The 19,408-nt window shown below is 44.6% G+C and overlaps 1 protein-coding gene across 2 annotated transcripts in view; it reads left to right on the top strand.

The window, feature by feature from the left end:
- The first annotated feature begins 1,230 nt into the window (after window positions 1–1,230).
- Rasgrp1 (RAS guanyl releasing protein 1) overlaps window positions 1,231–19,408 on the top strand; it is a 66,966-nt gene continuing 48,788 nt past the window's right edge. The window contains exons 1-2 of one of the 2 annotated variants that reach the window (XM_031371430.1): window positions 1,231–1,454; window positions 5,633–5,817. In XM_031371430.1, coding sequence (XP_031227290.1) covers window positions 1,420–1,454; window positions 5,633–5,817 — 220 coding nt within the window. In that variant the 5' untranslated portion in view covers window positions 1,231–1,419. Of the gene's footprint in view, window positions 1,541–5,632; window positions 5,818–19,408 lie in introns of both variants that reach the window. The other variant, XM_031371432.1, reaches the window with a different exon arrangement.

Raw genomic sequence — 19,408 nt, 5'->3', positions numbered from 1 at the left:
GGAGTGGTCTTTCATATGTAAGGAAATGAATTTCGGAGTAGACCTTCCTTTGGACTTGACTGACCCCCTTGAAGCAAGTGTGCATCAGATTCTGTTTTCCAAATGTGCAAGCCTGCATTGGTACATAATTTTAGACTGCTCTCCACTTCTGCCCCCATTTTATCAGCCTTGTTTTGTTGCTGTTGTTTCTCAAACTTATTTTGTAGATTGTGCATTCTTGTAAGTAATCCTGAATTCTTTTCTAGGACAACATTGCACAGAAACATGAGGAAATACACAAGATATAGCAGAAGGAGGTCTTAAAGTCCAGAACGTTGTGGCCGGGAAAATCACAGGATGTGACAGCAATAACGAGGGTGCTATTAGGCCAGGCCAGCAGGGACTTAGAGGCGCCAGGCCAGCAGGGACTTGGAGGCTCAGTCTGGGCCACCTCTCTTTTCTGTTTACTGGCTGCAAGAGCCTGTGCTCTCTAAATCTTAAGCAGTGCTATCTTTGCATTTGGAGGGGTGGCTTAACGAGGTAACTTGTAGGAAACAGCACGGGATCAGCATTAGCTGCTGTTATTGCCATGGCCATGTCCCAGACTGGTAGCAAGTAGGTCTCTCCTCTTGGCCAGGTCTGCTGGCACGCTGATGTTGCAAGAAAGCCCCTCCCCCAGCCTTCCACTCCCGCTTGGCTCCCTGGGTCTACCACACCCACAGACTCCAAGCAGCTGTCTCTAGCCTGACTTGGATCACACCTCCGGGGCTCACCTCCACACCCACCGCCTCCTCCGAGGTACAGTGCACACACCTAGGTCTTCTCTTTCAATATGTGCCAAAGAGAACTAAGTGAGTAGTAGTTTAGGGGATTTCTGATTTCCTTGCCCAGACCCAACTGTGTACCCTCACTGATACATACAAGACAGACCTGCGATTAGGGAAAGGGTCTCAGCAGAGCCCCCAGGGGACCCGTGGCCTTGGGTGGAGGCAACTCTTCTGCAAGGCTCTAGCTGGGTCAATTTCGGGGCAACCCACGCTGCACCCCTCGGACCTAACTCTTGGGCTGGGAGAGATGAATGGCAGGCAGGGACGAAGGGAGAAGCGAGGGCGGCACAAGCCTTCGGGGTGCTACCAAGTAATGGGGGCAGGATTCGAAGAAGAGCTGAGGGTGCCCCACGTTTCCTCCAGCCTGATGATAACATCAGCTCCTGTCAGGTGGTTGGTGCGAGAGAGTGTGCGCGGGCGCGGGAGCGAGCGTAGGGAGCGCGCTCGCATAAACTTTGTGCCTGCGAGAGCGCCTGGGTCGGCTCGCCGGGCTCCCAGAGTGGCCGGCTCCGGGCTGCTAGGGCCGGCGGCTGCCGAAGGATGCGCCGCGCCCGACCGAGCCGATCCCACCGCTCCAGGTGAGACGGCTCCAGGGGCGCAAAGAGCCGCGGCCATGGGAACCCTGGGCAAGGCGAGAGAGGCTCCGCGGTGAGTAGCTGCGGCTCCTCGGAGAGCGCTGCACCTCTACTGGGGAGCGATAGCTGAGCGATGTCCCCTGCGGTCCTCTTCAGTGGGTAAGAGGAGGGATTAAACGATCGGGGGCCTCCCTCGGAGGAGAGTTGCTTACAGTGGTAGACCATGATCGGGGACTCGGGAGCCGGGTCAAGATGGGCATGAGACAGACAACCTCAGAGTCCAGCACACCAGGCCGGGAGGGCAGAGTCGGGACTCCTGGGGTGGCGAGGTCACAGGTCACCTGGACAGATCTGGAGTGGTCTGGGCCTAACTAAACCTTTCACCTACCCAGAGCCCCACAACAGTCGACCTCCCTGGATGCTCTTCGTCAGGGCACCCCCGGGAACTCCCACTCGCACACTTTTCCGCGCCCCTGGCACCTGCTGCGGGCGCGAGTCTAGGGCAGCGCCACCTTGCGGACTCTCCAGGCATTTCAGGAGCGACTCTCAGCAATGGCTGCAAGCGGAGGTGGCAGTGCTGCTTGGCTGCCCTTTGAGAGAAAAAAAAAAGTTTCCAAATCAGTGGTCTACACTCCTCCCCCCATACTCTAGAGAGATGTTTGGGAGACGGAAGGTGAAGGAAGAGTGACTATGAACAGTCCATCTCTTGGGCAGCAATAAAGGACCTGGGGAGGTGGGTGGGGGATGTCAAGAAATTTAGCGTTTGTCCTCAAAACACCAGCACCCCATAACTGCCTGGACACCACTTCGCCTTGGTTAGGGCCAAGCATGTTGTGTCCTTCACAACGCCATTCAAGTGGACTCAGATATGACCTCACCATGCATGATCTTAGTAACTATGCCCATTATAATTTCCTACTGGGCCATATCATCCCCTAAGTATTCTCTACCTTACATTGCGTTACATTATAGTGGGTCTGTCCATTGAATTAACTCTATTATTGGCGGCATGAGGCTGGGCTAGAAGGTACACTCAGCAAAAATGGCCCTGTGAAAGCTGCCTTTTCTTATAAGCAGCTATGAGATGCCCCGGCCTTCCTCTGTTTCCTCCCTCCCTTTGCCCTGAGGATAACTGTACCTGGAGACTAAGTCCCCCAAACAGGTTCAGACTTGGAAACCTCTCCCCAGGCTCAGGGGGCGGGGGGTGGGGGGGATAGGGAAGGCAGAAGCTAACCACTGCAGGCCTGAGAAACCATCTTGAAATTAATTGTGTTTCTTTCAAGATTTTGTTGTTGTTTTATTTAATTCACAAGTTTAACTGGAAACGTGTGGCTATTGCCCTTTAAAAACATGACTTTGTAGAATTAGAGGCTGTTCATTCTTCCGATGGTTAAAGCACTCTCAAAACTTCCTATAATAAAGCACTGTATAAATCCTTACCTACAACCATCCCATCCAGAGGTTGGATGAGAGTGGAGGGAAAGAGCAGAGGTCATGGGGCAGGGATCTAACTTAGTCAAGAGTGCTTGCCTGGTACGCAACAACCCTGGCCTTGATCCCTAGCAGCATGAAAGAAAAATACTAAAATATTTCTTTTAATTCCTTTGGTTGCATTCTGGTGGAGTGGTAGGTTTGTTTGTTTTCAGCCAGGTATGATGGGGCATACGTGCAATCCCAGCACTCAAAAGGCTGATAGAGAATTTCAGGCCACTCTGGGCTACCTAGTAAGACCCCTGTCTCAAAAAATCAAACAAACAAAAACAAAACAAACAAAACAGGTTCTTTTTTAAAAAAAAATTAAAGAAAGAAAGAAGAGAAGGGAATGTGATCTCAGAGTTTTTCCAGGGCAAGCAGTCAAGAGACTGGACAAAGTTTACAACCCACAGTGTGCCATAGGCTTTTAACACTTCACCTTCCCTAGTTTCTCATGCCCCCGAATCTCTCCTCACTGGACTAGGTTTAGATGTCTTTTTTCTAGGAAGGGAAGGGAGCCAAGCTAGGAAGTGTGGCTTGGTGGTTAGGAAGCTGACTGCTACCCTGCTGTGCACTTATGGCCTATATATCTCTGTTGCATAGCTGTAGATATTTAGGGAAAGACTGTGGAGACTAGCTAGCTCTTGGGTCCTGAGGACCATTCCAGGGACCTGCTGAACAAGTAAGAGCTGAGATGCCGCCTCTACATCACCAGCCATGTTTCTGAAGCACCTGACATTTGTTATACGTTGAACAAGCCCTTTTGGTCTCTTGCCAATTTCAATCTACTTGCCAAATTCAGTGTGGTAATAAGCACACCGTTTCATGCCAAAAAAAAAAAAAAAATCCTACTAGATGAATAAAAGTAAGAGGGCCCCAGGTACTAGTCCCTGAGAGAGCCCATGTGAACAGCTTCAGGATGTGCAGGACTCAGTTTCCATATCACAAGGCAGCATCTTTCTAGACTGCGGCTTCAGACACGATGCAGATCTCTGCACAGTGTCTTTGGAACAGGGAAACCTTGAGCGAGCGGACTGTTGCTGTTTTCAGGTTATCAGTTTATTCTCAGACACTGGTCTGACTCTCTTGGGGCCTGGATAAAAATCAGTGGTGGTCAAGAGTTGGATGGATTTCTGCAGTACCAACCTGATCCTTGGAGAGTCAGTGGCTTGGTTTAGCAGGTTGCAGTCACCAGGGTGACTGGGCTTTATTGGTCCCAGTTTGGAACTGAGCCCCATGCACACCACAGCTGGATGCTCTAAAGTTGGAGCGGGTGACCCCTGGTGTCTGGCTGTGTGGTGTGGCCCACGTTCAGGGTACTGTCTTTGTGCAGGCTGATTTCTCCAAATCCAGGTGTGCCCAGGGGATGGGTTCTTTGTTTGTTTGCTTGCTTGCTTGCTTGCTTGCTTGCTTGTTTTAACTAAGGATTTGTTTGGCTTCTTCTGAGTGAGGTTTAGATTTTGTCAAAGGTCTTCTACCCAAACCCTGGAAACTGCTTTGCCTTCCACTTTGCTCTGGGCACTCTTGAGACATTCACCTAGAAGTTATGTGGTTATACTCATTGTCTTGTCAAATTTTCCTATGAGAGCTTTGTGTATTAAGGAACTACAAGATGGCTTTATATGGGAATAACTAACATGCAATGGACATGTACAATTTACAGAGAAAGTTACAATTGCTATGTCACCATGGTCTCCCCTGGCCTACTGTAATATCTTACTCATGGAATAAGTATGTGGCTAATTGATGCAGGTTTATGCTTATAATATGTGCTATGTTTCTGGAGTGTTTTCTCCTTCTTTTCTTTGACAGTAAACTATAAATTAGCCAATGGTGCAATGGGAAGAGAACTAAGTACATGCCAAAAAAAAAAAAAAAACTATCAGCAAAAATGCTTATCATTATTGAACCTTCAAAGATTATAGATGTGGGTCACTGTGTGTTTTTTAATAAAGAGGAAAATAAAATACACTGCATGGGACACTTTGCAGGGTGACATGTATCAACCAGACTATGCCCAATAGAGCTAAGGATGAGTAGATGAAGATCCATCAGACACCTAAGCCATTTCCAGATCCAAATTGTTATTTTACATTCAGTTCTAGAACAGGCAGCTCAGCTCAGAGCCAATCCCTCCTCATTTTCTTTTCGTTAAAGATCAATGTAAAGACTTGATGGAATACTGTTTACCGGTCTAAATGATTCATAGTGGTTCCTTGTGTTATCAAAAGTGAAACCATTTATTAAAACCAGCCAAGATTTGTAAGAAATGCAGAGATGGATGAGAAATCTAAATGTCACCCCTACTCTCTTCTTCAAGGTTCTTAAAGCTAGTTCAGGGGGCCTCCTGCCCTTCAGTATCTTAGGCATTGCTTAAATGAGTGAAACGAGCCAAAAAGGATACTAACTGAACCAGTCCTTCAGACCCTAGGTCCCGTAGCCTAGCAACTAGAAGCTAAGGGCCACCGAGGTACCCTCTTCCTTCTGCATCTCCCCTTCTGGAAGAGAGACGGCAGCATAGAGCAGTACTTACACCAATGGGGAGAAGGCTATTGCTGGCCTGGAATCTCACCTTGTCATTTGCTGAGGAGATGTCTCTTTAACAGCCAACCAGTCCGTTCAGTGCTTTTGCCAAGTGGGAGGGGTATGCCTTCCACCAGCCGGGCTTCAGGGACTCACTGTCTTTATCTCCTCTTCGCTCTGTCTCCAGAACCTGGAGCTGCCAGCGAGACCCCCAGCCGCTCTGTCTGTCCTCACTTGAGTCTCTCTTTCCCCCAGGAAACCTTGCCATGCCTCCAGAGCTGGCCCCAAAGCAAGACTAGAGGCCAAATCAACCAACAGTCCTCTCCCTGCCCAGCCTAGCTTGGCCCAGATAACCCACTTCCGAATGATGGTGTCCCTGGGACATTTGGCCAAAGGAGCCAGCTTGGATGATCTTATTGACAGCTGCATTCAATCTTTTGGTGAGTTGGGCAACTGCCCACCTATATAGAGATTGCTGCGTTATTTTGTTCTATGCCTTAAAAAATGTCTTATACAAGAGCAACCTAGATTGTATTTTGGCTTTAAAAATAGCTTTTGAGCTTTTGAAATGTTGGAGACAGTCTGCAGCGCTTACGGCACATGACTATGTGGGTGGAATAGGTCGTGATGAGAAGTACAATTTGAAGTGAGAACTTAGTGAGCGGAGTTGGCATTTTCCTTGCATGGTAGTTTGTCTCATGGTGGGAAAAAAATCATAAATTGGTATTGAGTTCATAAATTGGTATTGGGTATTCTGTCCTCCAGTTCTTGTGGTTGAAAAATCATAAGTCTGTCTCACGCCACCAAAAAAAAAAAAATGAAAACTTTTAGGTCATTTGGACAAATAAGGTCTCAACAGTTCCCTCTTACAATCTGGAATTGTGCTGTGTTTGTGACTAGAATATGATGGGCTCATGTGTTGCAGGTCAAGGTGGGAGGACCTGAACCTGTGGCACATAGGCCGCCAGTGTATGATCCAGGCACTGCCCCTCTGTACTGCCAACAAGCAGTGCCCTGAAAAGATTTCTTTTTATGTAAGCATTTTCTTTTGATGGTTGCTTATGAAATGGTGACTGGAAAGTAGTACTAAATGTTGGGTTTGCTTCAAAAAGGGCAGAATTAAAACCTACAGATTTCAGTGAAACCTATTAATTCAGAGATTTTCAGCATCCTCTATGTCTCCTGTTCTATGTTCATGCATCTCCCTCTGGGAAGGAGATGAGTTTGTGGGACTCAGCCCTGAAGGAGCAGCCCAGCCCAGCCTGATCCTCCTGGAGAGCAGAGGGGAGGTGTGCTCAGCTCTCAGAAGTGGGGACTGTTGGTGTTTAGGTCCAAACAAGGACCTTCTTTATAGACTTGGGAAAGACTTGGCACTTTGGGGAGATTCTTTTTGTGCAACTGCTTCAATTTTGGTTTAAAACTGTGCTTCTTAAACCAAACTCATGTGGAGTTTTCTTTTTTCTTTTTTTTTTTTTTAGTAATGCAGATGGCTAGGTCCCACCCCCAGAGTTTCTGCTTGAGTAGGTCTGGCCAGGGTGGGGTCCAACAATTTGCATTTCTAACAAGGTCCCAGGTGAGGCCTTGGCAGCTGCTCCAGAGCTCCACTTTGAGAATCACTCCTTTTAAATACTGTTGGCTGTAGACTTCAGCCAACTTTGAAGGGAAGAGGGCTGGGTGTGTGACTAGACTCTGGGGCAGTGTTTACCTAACAGGCAATGGCTTGAGTGCAGGCTCCTTCCCTGAAAAGGAAAAGGCCACTCATTCTGCTCCCTGGTTTATCTTTACCTGAAAGACTAATTCAGGATGCTAAGCTACATCTTCACCTCCAGATTGAATAACTTTGTATTTCAAAGTCATCATAGACAGTTTATACACTCAAGGAGACAGCTAGAAGCTGGTGGAGACCAGTGTCGGAGTTAATGTTGTTAGATAAGCTACAAATGTCCTGCTCCTTGGCTGCTAATCGTACTCAGTGGACCTGCAGAGCGCATAGTATAACTATTGCATGAACTAGGACCTTTACTCTGTTTCACTGCTGAGAACGCTGGGACCATAGCTGTGTCAATCATGTGATCTTTCTTCTTTTTCTACCATTCATCCAACTACCTGATGAGTTCAAGCCTGTATTCCTACCCTTCAAATAATTGTGGCTTCAACCTCAAAAATACATGGCCAATTCTGGAGTCCTTTCCAGAAATAACCAATCATAACCCACTCCCTCAGCCCCCTACAAAGGCAATGGTAGATTGTCTTCTGCAATATATAAAGGTGAAAAGTAGTGCTTTAAAGGGTAGAGGCTGAGTAAGTGCCACTGAGGCTAAAGTCCCTCGGGCCACTAGCAAGAAGCATTTATTAAGTCTGTAATTATGCCTGACCCTGCACTGGGTGGCATACAAGAAAAGTCACAGTGACCAAGTGCCTGTTTCATTAGCACTTAATGACACTTGTGAAATACCTGGTTCAGGAACACACACACACACACACACACACACACACACACACACTCACATACATACACACACATGTACACACACTCGATAATAAATGAAGGTGTGGTGTTCAGGAACACACACACACACACACACACACACACACACGATAGCAAATGAAGGTGTGGTGGTGTTCAGGAGCGAGTTCCTTGTACTAGGTAGGGTTTGAATCAGGGCACTTATTGATAAGGACCAGCCACCACCTCACAGCCCCTGGGGCATAGGCATGCTGTGAACAAAATCCCAAGCTTTCTATATTGTATGTTACAGAATTTCCCATCACAGAGTTTACATGAAAGTCACAAAACAGCCAAAGCCAGGGGAGAATTAGAGAGATGCCTTTTGTGAGTGGGCCTCCTCTTGCTATCAGTTGACCTCGCTGTTGTGGGAGGAGCTTCACACTGACCCGTTTGAAGATAAAGAACTTGACTAATTCCTTTCTTTACTTTTCCTACCTGCTCACTTCACCTTCTGCCTAGGATGTATTTCACAAAGGCTGTGTACACAGTACCTGCAGCCCCCCCAAAAACAGGGGCTATTGTCATACGCATTTTAATTAGTTAAAACAAAACCAAGTGTAAAGTTTAGTTCGTGCCACAACAGCCAGCCCTCCTAGTGCTTTAAAGCCTCAGGTGGTGACTCCTGCTAGACAGAGGAAACAGACAATGCCCATGGTCGCAGAGAGTCTGACTGAGGGACTGAAGAGGAAAGACAACTGACCTGAGGAGAGAAATGGTAGGTAGATTTTTCTGGAAACTGGGGATTTATTCATGTCTCAGGTAAACCTAAGGGATAATCTAATTACTGTTTAAAACCTCATGGGAATTGAGACGTGTATACTGAAAGCTGTCTCTTGAGCATTCACAAGTATCAGCTGTCCATCCCTTCCTGAAACTGTTCTTTCAGAAGGCTGGAATACAAGGCCTTTAAAGATACAAATCCAAATAAAGGTACTGTGAAAGGCCCCAACATACCTCTCGGTATCAGAAGGTTGCAGGTCTGTGATTAGAAACAGCAAGCCTTCATTCCGTGACCTTACCCCTGCACCAGCCTGCTCCCACCTTCTGTTTTAGTCAGAGGGCATGCTCCAGATCCTGAGTGTAGCTGCTAGTTAACCCATTCCAAGCATGAGGTGAAACACACCATCCATTAACAGGTTAGTCTATAAGAGAGCTTAAGCCTTTCACTTCTTTCTCACTTTGCAAGAACATTGGGGCCAAGTGGAAAAGTCAAATACCCCAATTTACAAGGTCCTTTCATGTCTCCTCTCCATGCAAGAGAACTCTGATAGCATCAGGGAACAGTTGCACAGGTGCCCAAAAAGCACGATAGCAACCAGTTCCTCTATGTCCAGAGCCGGATGTCAGGGCCAAGGACAGTGCATCTGAGTGGCTTATATTATATGGTCTGTTATTTTTTTTCTTGGTGTTCTGTATGTATTGATTTTTCTTTTATATTCAAAACAACCCTGAAGTAGGTCAAGTATTATTATCTCCATTGGGTGAACAAGAAAAAAAGTGGGGCATCTGAGATCTGAAACAACACACCTTGTACCCACCATCTAAATAGAAAACATGCTGCTTTTTTCTTCTGCCTCTGCCCCCAGCAGCCATTTGTACCCTGAGCTGGTGCAGATGTGGTTCACTCCCCAAGAGAGGCCTCATAGTCTCAGAAGAGATTTCAGATTTTGTGTAGGCTGGCGACCTGTGCTTGCTAGTCTGCTGGCCTGGTCTCCATCAGTTAGAAACCACATTCCATTCAGTGCAAGAAATAGACTTCACCTTTATACCATCAACTGTCTGACTGAAATTAATTCTTGAGTCAAACTTATATTTGCAAATTTCCATAAGTGTGCATTGTACTAATGTTTCCCAATCTTGAAAGACCCTACAACTAGTAACAATAGTTTCTGTACTATGGGCTAGTTGAATACTAAGCTCTTTATAGACCTTAATAAATTATAGGCTATCCTGTCTTTAAAAATGAAGCGAGGTAAGGGCAAGCATATGCTGGAACCACGGTCCCCTCCACAGGAGAGTGAAGGTTAGATATTCTCATCTTCCTGCAGCTTTCACTCTGCACACCGAAGCAAGGTATATAGGAGACAGGCAGCATACCACGCTCGGTGACCCAGATAGGTACTTAGCACTGACACCTGCAAGCACCAAGCCACTTATATAAGGTCACATACTCAAAGCCTTACCTCCTGCTCATAACAATCCCCGTGTGTAGGCCACAGCTGTTCCTGAAGCCTCCTCGGTGGGATTCCCCAGATTTACAAGGTTTCTTATAGTCATGGCGGGGAGCACCCTGTCATCAACACCTGGGGTGTCAGAAGTGCCCAGCATGGCTGTTCCTAGCACTGTGGAGAGAATTGGCATTCTTCTGTCAGTGTGCTACTTATGTTAGAGAGCCCTTTACCTTGTCTTCGCTGAGCTGGGAATCAGCCAATGCCCCTGGGGATATCTTCCCTTTCAAGTGTGTGAGTTCTGGTGACTCTTGGGTCTGAGGAAGGAGATGGTGAACCCCCTCCACTTCCACCCTGTGTGGCATTATCTCCAGGAGCCCTCCTCTGTGTACTGGGGCAAAATCTGTCCTTGAAACGATGATGCTTGAGATTCACAATTTCTCAGGAATTCAGGGTACTTGTCTTCAGTAGGTGGACCCAGAGAAGTGAGTCTTATTGCTGACTGAAAGACAGAAGACGTGGAGTAGCTGAGCACTTATGGGTCATGGGTGCAGTGGGGGAAATGAGCCTTTTCCTGACCTGACCCTGCTGGGCTTCTGAACTGTGCCTTATCAGTTTCCTCTCTTAGCTGATAGGGACTGGGATTAAAAAGAACCAAAGGACACATGTGCTTGGCCCAGCTCATTCCTGGGCCAGCTGCTGAGCCCAAAGCTCAGGTCGGCTCTCTGAGGCTTACATTCTTTCTCTCTGCTGTATGTAATAGCGTCTCATCCCGTGTGAGTATGTCAGACATGCAGCCCCCTCCTGAACTGATATTGAGCACCACTTCCCTGTAGCCCACTTGCTCCTTGGACATCCCAGAACATGTTCGAAGGCTTTCTAGGAAAACACAAACAGCAAACAGCTCTCAGAAGTAATGGAACAAGTAGGTTTTTCAATTTACAAACTGGTAAAGCTCTCAGGGAAGCCAGCCTCAGCCTCGTGGGAGCATGAAAGCGGTCCAACAAGGTTTAATTAGAGATGCTCTCTGCCTGAGAGCATGTTGGAAATCCCAGTACAGGCTATCAACAAAATTTACAACCTGTCAGCCGTACACTCAGGGATTGGGGGTAGGGGCAGCACTCGACAGAAAGTAGATGTGGTGCCCACGGCCTTCGTTCCTTGCTCTCAAGAGACTTTTCTTCAGGCTTACATTTGCCGCTTTGGGGATGTTCCGATGGTTTTCGATACTACAGTAAAACGTCTCCATTCTCATCTCCAGCCAGCCTCCGGCACTCACAGGACTTCCAGAAGAGGCTGAACTGGGAGGAGCTAGAGAAATGCCTTCCTTTGAACAACCAGACAAATGAACCCGTTTACCCATTTGCCAATAGATTTTTGTTAAGGCTCTTATTGGGAATAATAATAATAGTAATTCAGAAGCAGCCTGTTCTATTGACAGAACAGTGTCGGGCCCTCTGAGAACCTCAGAGAAGGGCATCTTAGGGGCAAACTTAGCTCCTGGCCCTCTCTAAATGTTGCCTCATTCCTGAAGCATTTAGTGAAGTTAAGTACTGGAGTTTGGGCTACAACCAAGCTGGGCTTCCTGCCCTGGGAAACATAGAAGAAAAACTGGAGAAATAGTAATACCGCATAGACAGGGCCAACTTTGTAGATACAACTTCAATGCCACCCCAGTCTTGACATCCTTACTATTCCTTAATAATTTAATTAATTAATTATTAATAATTTAATGATCCTGGATCAACTATAGTGTTGAAAGGGGGGCATCTTTTCATGCCTATTGGATCTTTAAAGCCACATGGCCAGTCGTGAACGTTAGAATCCTAAAACTGGACGGCGATGGGTACCTTGCCAAGTGCTGGAGATGTCAAGGATGAGCTGGGCCTGTAACTTATTTTCTTTTTTATGGATGTGGAAGTGTGTGTATGAGAGTGGAGGGAGATGAAGGCCTTATCCGCCAGCTGTGGCATACTGGATGATTATCCAGTACACGAGATCTAGCCTGTTCTATTTTGTCTAATTTTGCAAGCCAGTTGTTAAACATAGCCACCATTAAATATTCTGCCATGTTCATGTGTGCTAAGTAAGTTCATAGAAGACAAGCACTGGAGATTGGTCACTTTCTAATGTGTGGTCATGTTTACTGTTCTGTGTGCTTCAGAGGGTGTGCCTATCACATTTATGTGGTGGAAACACTGCAGAGGCTTTTGCTGCAGTGCAGTGCAGTGCCTCCACTGGTCCATCTGCAGCAAGGCAGGCTGGGAGCTTGGCTTTGCTGGTGTATTCACACCTTGAGAATGAGCAACATTACTGCCAGCACATTCTCCTCAAACCCAACCCTAAAGAGCTCAAGGTTGCACGATTACCAGCATACCACCATCATCAGTACCAAACCCAGGGTGCTTTCAGAGCAGCGTCTAGAGGGAAGAGACCCTCAAACCCGACAATCTTGTTCTGTATCACTCCGTTAGGAGTAAGGCTGGCGTGGTTTTTGGTTCTTTCAAACCTTAAGTAACCAACTCTCCATGACACGAGACAAGATGAAGAAATCAAACAGCAACAAAGCTGGGATTTTCTTAAAGACATTATTGTGGAACAAAGATAAATCCAAGAGATTTCCATTTGTAATTGAACTGATTACTTAGGTATGTTTTTTCCTCTTAACTCGCCTCTACACATTCTTCAGGATTAAGCCTCTCTTATTTTCTCAATTTCTTATACTTCTGACCTCCACATGTTACGACCCATCTCTATCTGTTTGGGGCTCCACCTGAGTTTCTCATTTGCCTTTATTCCCACTGCATGCTGACAGCCTCGATGGAGTGAACACATCAGCTTTGCTAAGCAGGCTTGGATTTTTAATGAGTTTGTGTGTAGTTATGTTCGTGATCACAAACAGCCTCTTCATACCTACTTAACGCTCTCTATTGCTAGAGGTTTGGACCTGTGGATTTCTTGGGTAGTATTTACTGGTGGCCTTTCTCCTGTTTTCATCCCCTCATTCATTTCACTATTGTAATATGTAGAAATTCTGTAGCTTTATGTAGCTAAATTTGTCTTAGCCTTATAATCTTTTATTAATTCTAAACTTAAAAATCTATATTCCAACCACTTGGAAAATATCTTCCTGTCATTTTAATAAAAATGAAAATTATTTTAATATACTCAGTCTATAATATATATTATATACTCTTGGGAAGGATCAGTAAAGTTTCAAGTTATTACTGGAGGAGAGAAAGCCTTTGGCTTTATTTCTAGGATTAGCTTAAGGCCAGGGTTCAGGCTAAAAACAGGTCATTCTGGCCCTCAGAACCCTGCTCTCCCTGATTCTGCTGTCACAGAAGGTTAAAATCAGTTCTCAAACCAAGCAATGTCTGGGAGAAGAAACAACATGATCTCAAATATGATATTGAATGTGAACTTGAAGGAAACCCTTCAGAACTGATGTATAAAGTGTTTTTAACTGTTTATAGAACCAATAACCTTAGAAGACTAAAAATCTCAACCACATTTAAATCTCATTTTTCTAAATTATTTCTATAGACTGAGCCTATGTTGTTCTTAAGTAGGCCTTTTTGTGATAAGATACAAAAGACATTAACAGTACTTACCTAATCTACTTAGATAGTCAAAGTATTATTTTAGGGATAAACAGCCTTTTAATAATTATTGTGAACAGTACTGTGCTTATGTTAATATTATATATTTTTATTTAATTCACATTCTTATGTTCCTATTCCTACAAAGATTTAAATAAAACTCAAAATTCATATTTTTAAAAAAATTTTAATAACTTTTAAAAACCATTTGCTTCACTCTGGGAAACTTCAGAAACACAGTTTAAAAAGGAAAAACATTGGGGCTAGAGCGATGGTTCAGAGATCAAAAGCACTAGCTGTTCTTCCAGAGGACCCTGGTTCAATTCCCAGCACCTACTTAGTGGCTCACAACTATCTATAATTCCAGTTCCAGTGAATCTGACACCCTCACACAAAGTTACATGCAGGCAAAACATGAATGCACTTAAAACAAAATTTAAAAATCATTAAAATGTTAAAAAGGAAAAAGTTATAGTTCTGTATCTTACCCCCACAAACAATATTAGCCTATGAACATTCTTGGGTTTGTCTCAGCCTTCTCCTGTGGATATGCACGGATACTGTGAGCACATTGTATGTTTAATGATAGATTCTCCATAGCTCTGTGTGTTCAATATTCACACCGTAATCAATTATGATCCTGCGATGAACATTAATACTTGCTAAGAAGCATACTAGCATACAAGGTTTCTACTCTATCCTAAAATTGACCCTAAAAAAAAAATAATGCTGGCATAATTCTATCAAATATGGGACATAAAATTGAGGGTTGCTTGGCAACCAAAATGATGCTGATGAAGAATCAAAGAGATTTCCCGAAGAGTACTTATTTTTCCAATGCTAAATGCTAATTATAATATCCCAGGGCTGATTACAGATAGAATAAATGAAAGGGAGAAATGCTTTTAAACTAACTGAAAATTCGAGAGTCGAGCTTTCTTCTTCGTTATGTGTGGTGAAAAATGGGTTAAAGGTTTACTGTCCGAAACAAAGAATAAAATCTCTTGCCTTCGTTCTAACTTCCTAAAGGAGTCTGAAGGAGCAGTAGGGTGGGATTTACAGCAGAGCCTAGAAGAGGCTGAAGTCTGTTCAGTCCAGCTTCTTCAGCAGCGATTGTGAGGTAGTGGGTAACATCTGAGAAGGCTGGGCTGTTTCCTTTTCAGTGCAGAGCAGGTCAGGGCTCTGGGGAAATCACTGAGCATCTTGCTGGATGATTGTACTGTGTGGCAGACACAGCTGCCAGGGTGGAGCCTGGAGAGGGGGCACACCAGGGATGGCTTGAAATGAACAGAAGAGTATAGGTGCTGCAGGAGGAAGGTAGGGCAGAGAGTGCTAGCTTTATCCTGAAGGAGAACGTGGATTCATAGGAGCAAGATGGCTGCTGAGGAGGAAGCCATCGGAAGAGTCAGGCAGAAAGTGAGAATTCCCGAGTAGAAGAGCAGAGGGTGATTCTGTCTCCTCTCAGTGATCTGTCGAACTGTAGTATGGTCTTGTTTACATAATCTTTTGAACAGCCCCATTTTAAAGAGGAACTGAAGCACTTGGGAAACGGGTGTCCCCCTATTTATCATATACGAGCATACTTGTTGACATGTAAGTCACACCCTACAGAGCACCCTGAAATCTGCTGAGCAGTTGGCTAATTCTGCGTTCGCTTGCTTCCTGCCTGAGCATAGGGACTTTTCCATACTTCCTTCCCTTCTTTCTCACCTTGGATTCCAACTTTACTTCATCTAAGAACTTCACCATTTACCTCCAGTCCTGGACCACTCCGGCTACACAATAAAACAGTCAGCATCTAATACAATGCTTTCCGGAGGTCAACCACAGGATCCACACTGCTGGCTACCCAGCTATCTTCAGTTCCTGCTAAGGATAAGTGTGCTCAGTCTATGGAGTAACCTGTGAGTTGGCTCTACTCTATGAACATACTCCCCTTACTTTTTGTGCCTGTAGTCTCCCCTACTGCCTGTGTCCCCAAAGGCTTAGAGTCCTATTGCCTTGTCACCAACAGGTAGATTTAGCTAACTGAGAAAATGTACCTTCATAGTGTCACATGAAGAAAACTACTCTAGATTAAAAGAGATCAGTCCTGATATATGTCTGTATGTATGTAGATAGGCTCACAATTTATAATTATATATATATTGGATATTGGATACTTAGTTTGATATTAAGAAATCACAGTTGCTTTATTCATGTATGTTCAACTTTTAATTTAATTTTTACTAACATTAATTATTATATTTATTATATATTATATAGTGTATATAATATATAATTATTATATTATTAGTATACTAATACTAATGGTATTAGTATGACATTTCCATATATACATGTGTATATACTGATCAAATCATTCCTCTTTGTATCCACCTCCACATTTTACAACCTCTATTCATCATTATTGTGTACTCTGCATGAAAAGAAAAGGAGAGTGGTGTGCAGTGGTGCCTACCTTTAATTTCAACACCTGGGAAGCAGAGGCAGGCATGTATCTTGGAGTTGCAGGCCATCCTGAGCTACATAGTGAGTTCCAGACCAGGCAGGACTACAGTGAGGTCCTGCCTCAAAAGAAGAAGAAGGAGAAGGGAGGAAGGGGAGGAGGAGAGGGAGAGCACTATTTAGAAAGAGGAAGAATGGGAGCAAGAAAAGGACAGCTAAGGCTGAATGTGACCCTAGTATGTTATATGCATGTTTCATACATTGTGGCATGAGATTTTCCAAAGGAAACCTATCATACTATGCAATTGGTGAACGTCAATAGCGTTTAGTATGAAGAGGGCATAAGAAAGACTGACAAGGAGATACTTCGGTTACACACCATGAAAATAACTGATCTATGCCCTGTACTAAACATCCTGTGTCATATCTGCCTGTCCACACTCAGATTACGAATGAAAAGAAACTATAGACTTTAGTATGTGTTCTTCCCATGGGAGGCTCCGCTTGCTGGTTTTGTTTTGCTTTGTTTTAAGGAAGTGAGAGAATGCAGTATTCCTCCAACACATACACACACACACACACTCGGTTTGGGTGATGGAGATGCCTTAACGTTGGCACAGCAAGGCAGAGAACAAGACCCACAGGAGAAGGCCATGAGAGGCCACATGGTTCTATGGGTTTGGGACACGAATCCTGACTGCTGTTTACCAAACACTGCCCATGACAAACTGTTGTACTGTACTTGGTCTCATCTGCAAACATAGTCAAGAGTGATGAAAAGCTTTAAAGGTTGTTCAAGGCTAGATGAAAATAAGTTTACCTGGGTTTGAGCTGCCCCAGCAGTAGATCCTGAGACAAGGGTCTGAACACAAGCAATGTGCCATAGAAGGTAGTCTGGGAAAAGTGGCGTGGGCAGAGAAGGCTGCTCATTACAGTGCATCATCAAGTGAACATCTGTTCTGAAAGCCAAGGTACAAGATGCCCTCAGTACCATCCCATTCAGGAGAAATGTATTATGCACCACATCCCCCATTCAGTGTTTAGGGGATGCCCCTATGAAATTTCAGGATTAAAGTTAAAGTATTAACTTAGGATTAAATTTCCAGCATATCCATCCAATCTTTCACACAGGCAAGGGTGGGAAAGAGCCAGAGAAGACTGCTAGGTAGAAGTTGGATGTATACACACTATGATGGTAAAGCCGGAAGGTTGGCAGGTACACAGCTGTGGACTCTGTTATAGTCAAAAGCTCGATGCCCAATGTTTGTGGGTAGATACAGGCTGTATAAAAACCCAAATGGACTCAGAGCTGGTGAGTAATAGTGCTTAATGCATATACTGTAGTCATGAGTGTGGATAGATGTAGCTCTGGATGCTTTCATATGACATTCACAACCCATGCTAAATGTACAGAAGGTCATTAAGTTTCTTCTCAGAAAGCTAAAAGACCCTGAATGTTGATCGGTAGAAAACTTCCCATGTTACCATGTTCATCGGTAGAAACCCTGAGGTCCCCTGCCAGTGTTGAACTATAGTAATTTTATGTTGTTCATCTCTTTTATAAAAAACTATTTTAAAGTATTTTATTTTTTATTTATGTGTATATCTGCTGTGTGTGTGCATGCACACACACATACATATCTACACACCTACACTCCTGCCTGGCTGCCTGTAGAGACTAGAAGAGGGTGTCCATCTCTTGGAACTGTAGTTAAGGTGGTTGTGAGCTGCCATATGGGTACTAGGAACTGAACGCAAGTCCTCTAGAAGAGCAGCCAATGCTCGTAACCACTAAGATACCACTCCAGTTCCTCCTTAGTAAGTTCCTCATCTTTCTATCAACTTGAAAATTAGAGGGCTAATATCCAATATATACAAAGAACTCAAGAAGTTAGACCCCAGAGAACCAAATAACCCTATTTAAAAATGGAGTATAGAGCTAAACAAAGAATTCTCAACTGAGGAATACCAAATGGCTGAGAAGCACCTAAAGAAATGTTCAAAATCCTTAGTCATCAGGGTAATGCAAATCAAAACAACCCTGAGTTTCTACCTCATACCGGTCAGAATGGCTAAGATCAAAAACTCAGGTGACAATAGATGCTAGCAAGGTTGTGGAGAAAGAAGAACACTCCTTCATTGTTGGTGGGATTGCAAGCTGGTACAACCACTCTGGAAATCAATTTGGCGGTTCCTCGGGAAATTGGACATAGTACTACCAGAGGACCCAGCTATACCACTCCTGGGCATATTCCCAGAAGATGCTCCAACATGTAAAAAGGACACATGCTCCACTATGTTCATAGCAGCCTTATTTATTTATAATAGCCAGAAGCTGGAAACAGTCCAGATGTCCTTCAACAAAGGAATAGATATAGAAAATGTAGCACATTTACACAATGGAGTACTACTCAACTATTAAAAACAATGAATTTATGAAACTCTTAGGGAAAAGGATGGATCTGGAGAATATCATCCTGAGTGAGGTAATCCAGTCACAAAGGAACACAGATATATGCACCCTCTGATAAGTGGATATTAGCCCAGAAGATCGGAATACACAAAGTACAATCCACAAACCATAAGAAACTCAAGAAGAAGGATTGAAGTATCCAAAATGTGGATACTTCAGTCCTTCTTAGAAGGGGGAACAAAATACCCATGGAAGGAGTTGCAGAGAAAAAGTATGGAGCAGAGACTGAAAGAAGGACAATCCAGAGATTGCCCTACCTGGGAATCCTTCCCATATTCAGTCACCAAACTCAGACACTATTGTGGATGCCAGCAAGTGCTGGATGACAGGAGCCTGATATAGCTGTCTCCTGAGAGGCTCTGCCAGTGCCCGACTAATACAGAAGTAGAAGTTCACAGCCATCCATTGGACTGAGTACAGGGTCCCCAATGAAGGAGCTAGAGAAAGGACTCAAGGAGCTGAAGGGTTTGCAGCCCCTTAGTAGGAACAACAATATGAACTAACTAGTACCCTCAGAGCTCCCAGGGACTAAACCACCAACCAAAGAGTGCACATGATGGTACTCATGGCTCCAGCTGTATATGTAGCAGAGGATGGCCTAGTGGGTCATCAATGGGAGGAGAGACCCTTGGTCCTGTGAAGGGTCTATGCCCCAGTGTAGGGGAATTCCAGGGCCAGGAAGCAGGAGAGGGTGGGTTGGTGAGCAGGGAACAGGGGTTTTTTTCCGGAGGTGGAAACCGGGAAAGGGGATATCATTCGAAATGTAAATGAAGAAAATATCTAAGAAAAAGAAAGAAAGAGAGAGAGAGAGAGAGAGAGAGAGAGAGAGAG

This window comes from Mastomys coucha, unplaced genomic scaffold (genome assembly GCF_008632895.1).
Source record: "Mastomys coucha isolate ucsf_1 unplaced genomic scaffold, UCSF_Mcou_1 pScaffold15, whole genome shotgun sequence".
NCBI classification, from domain to species: domain Eukaryota; kingdom Metazoa; phylum Chordata; class Mammalia; order Rodentia; family Muridae; genus Mastomys; species Mastomys coucha.
The sequence above is the reverse complement of the archived record's forward strand: the minus strand, read 5'-3'. Positions and strand labels throughout refer to the sequence as shown.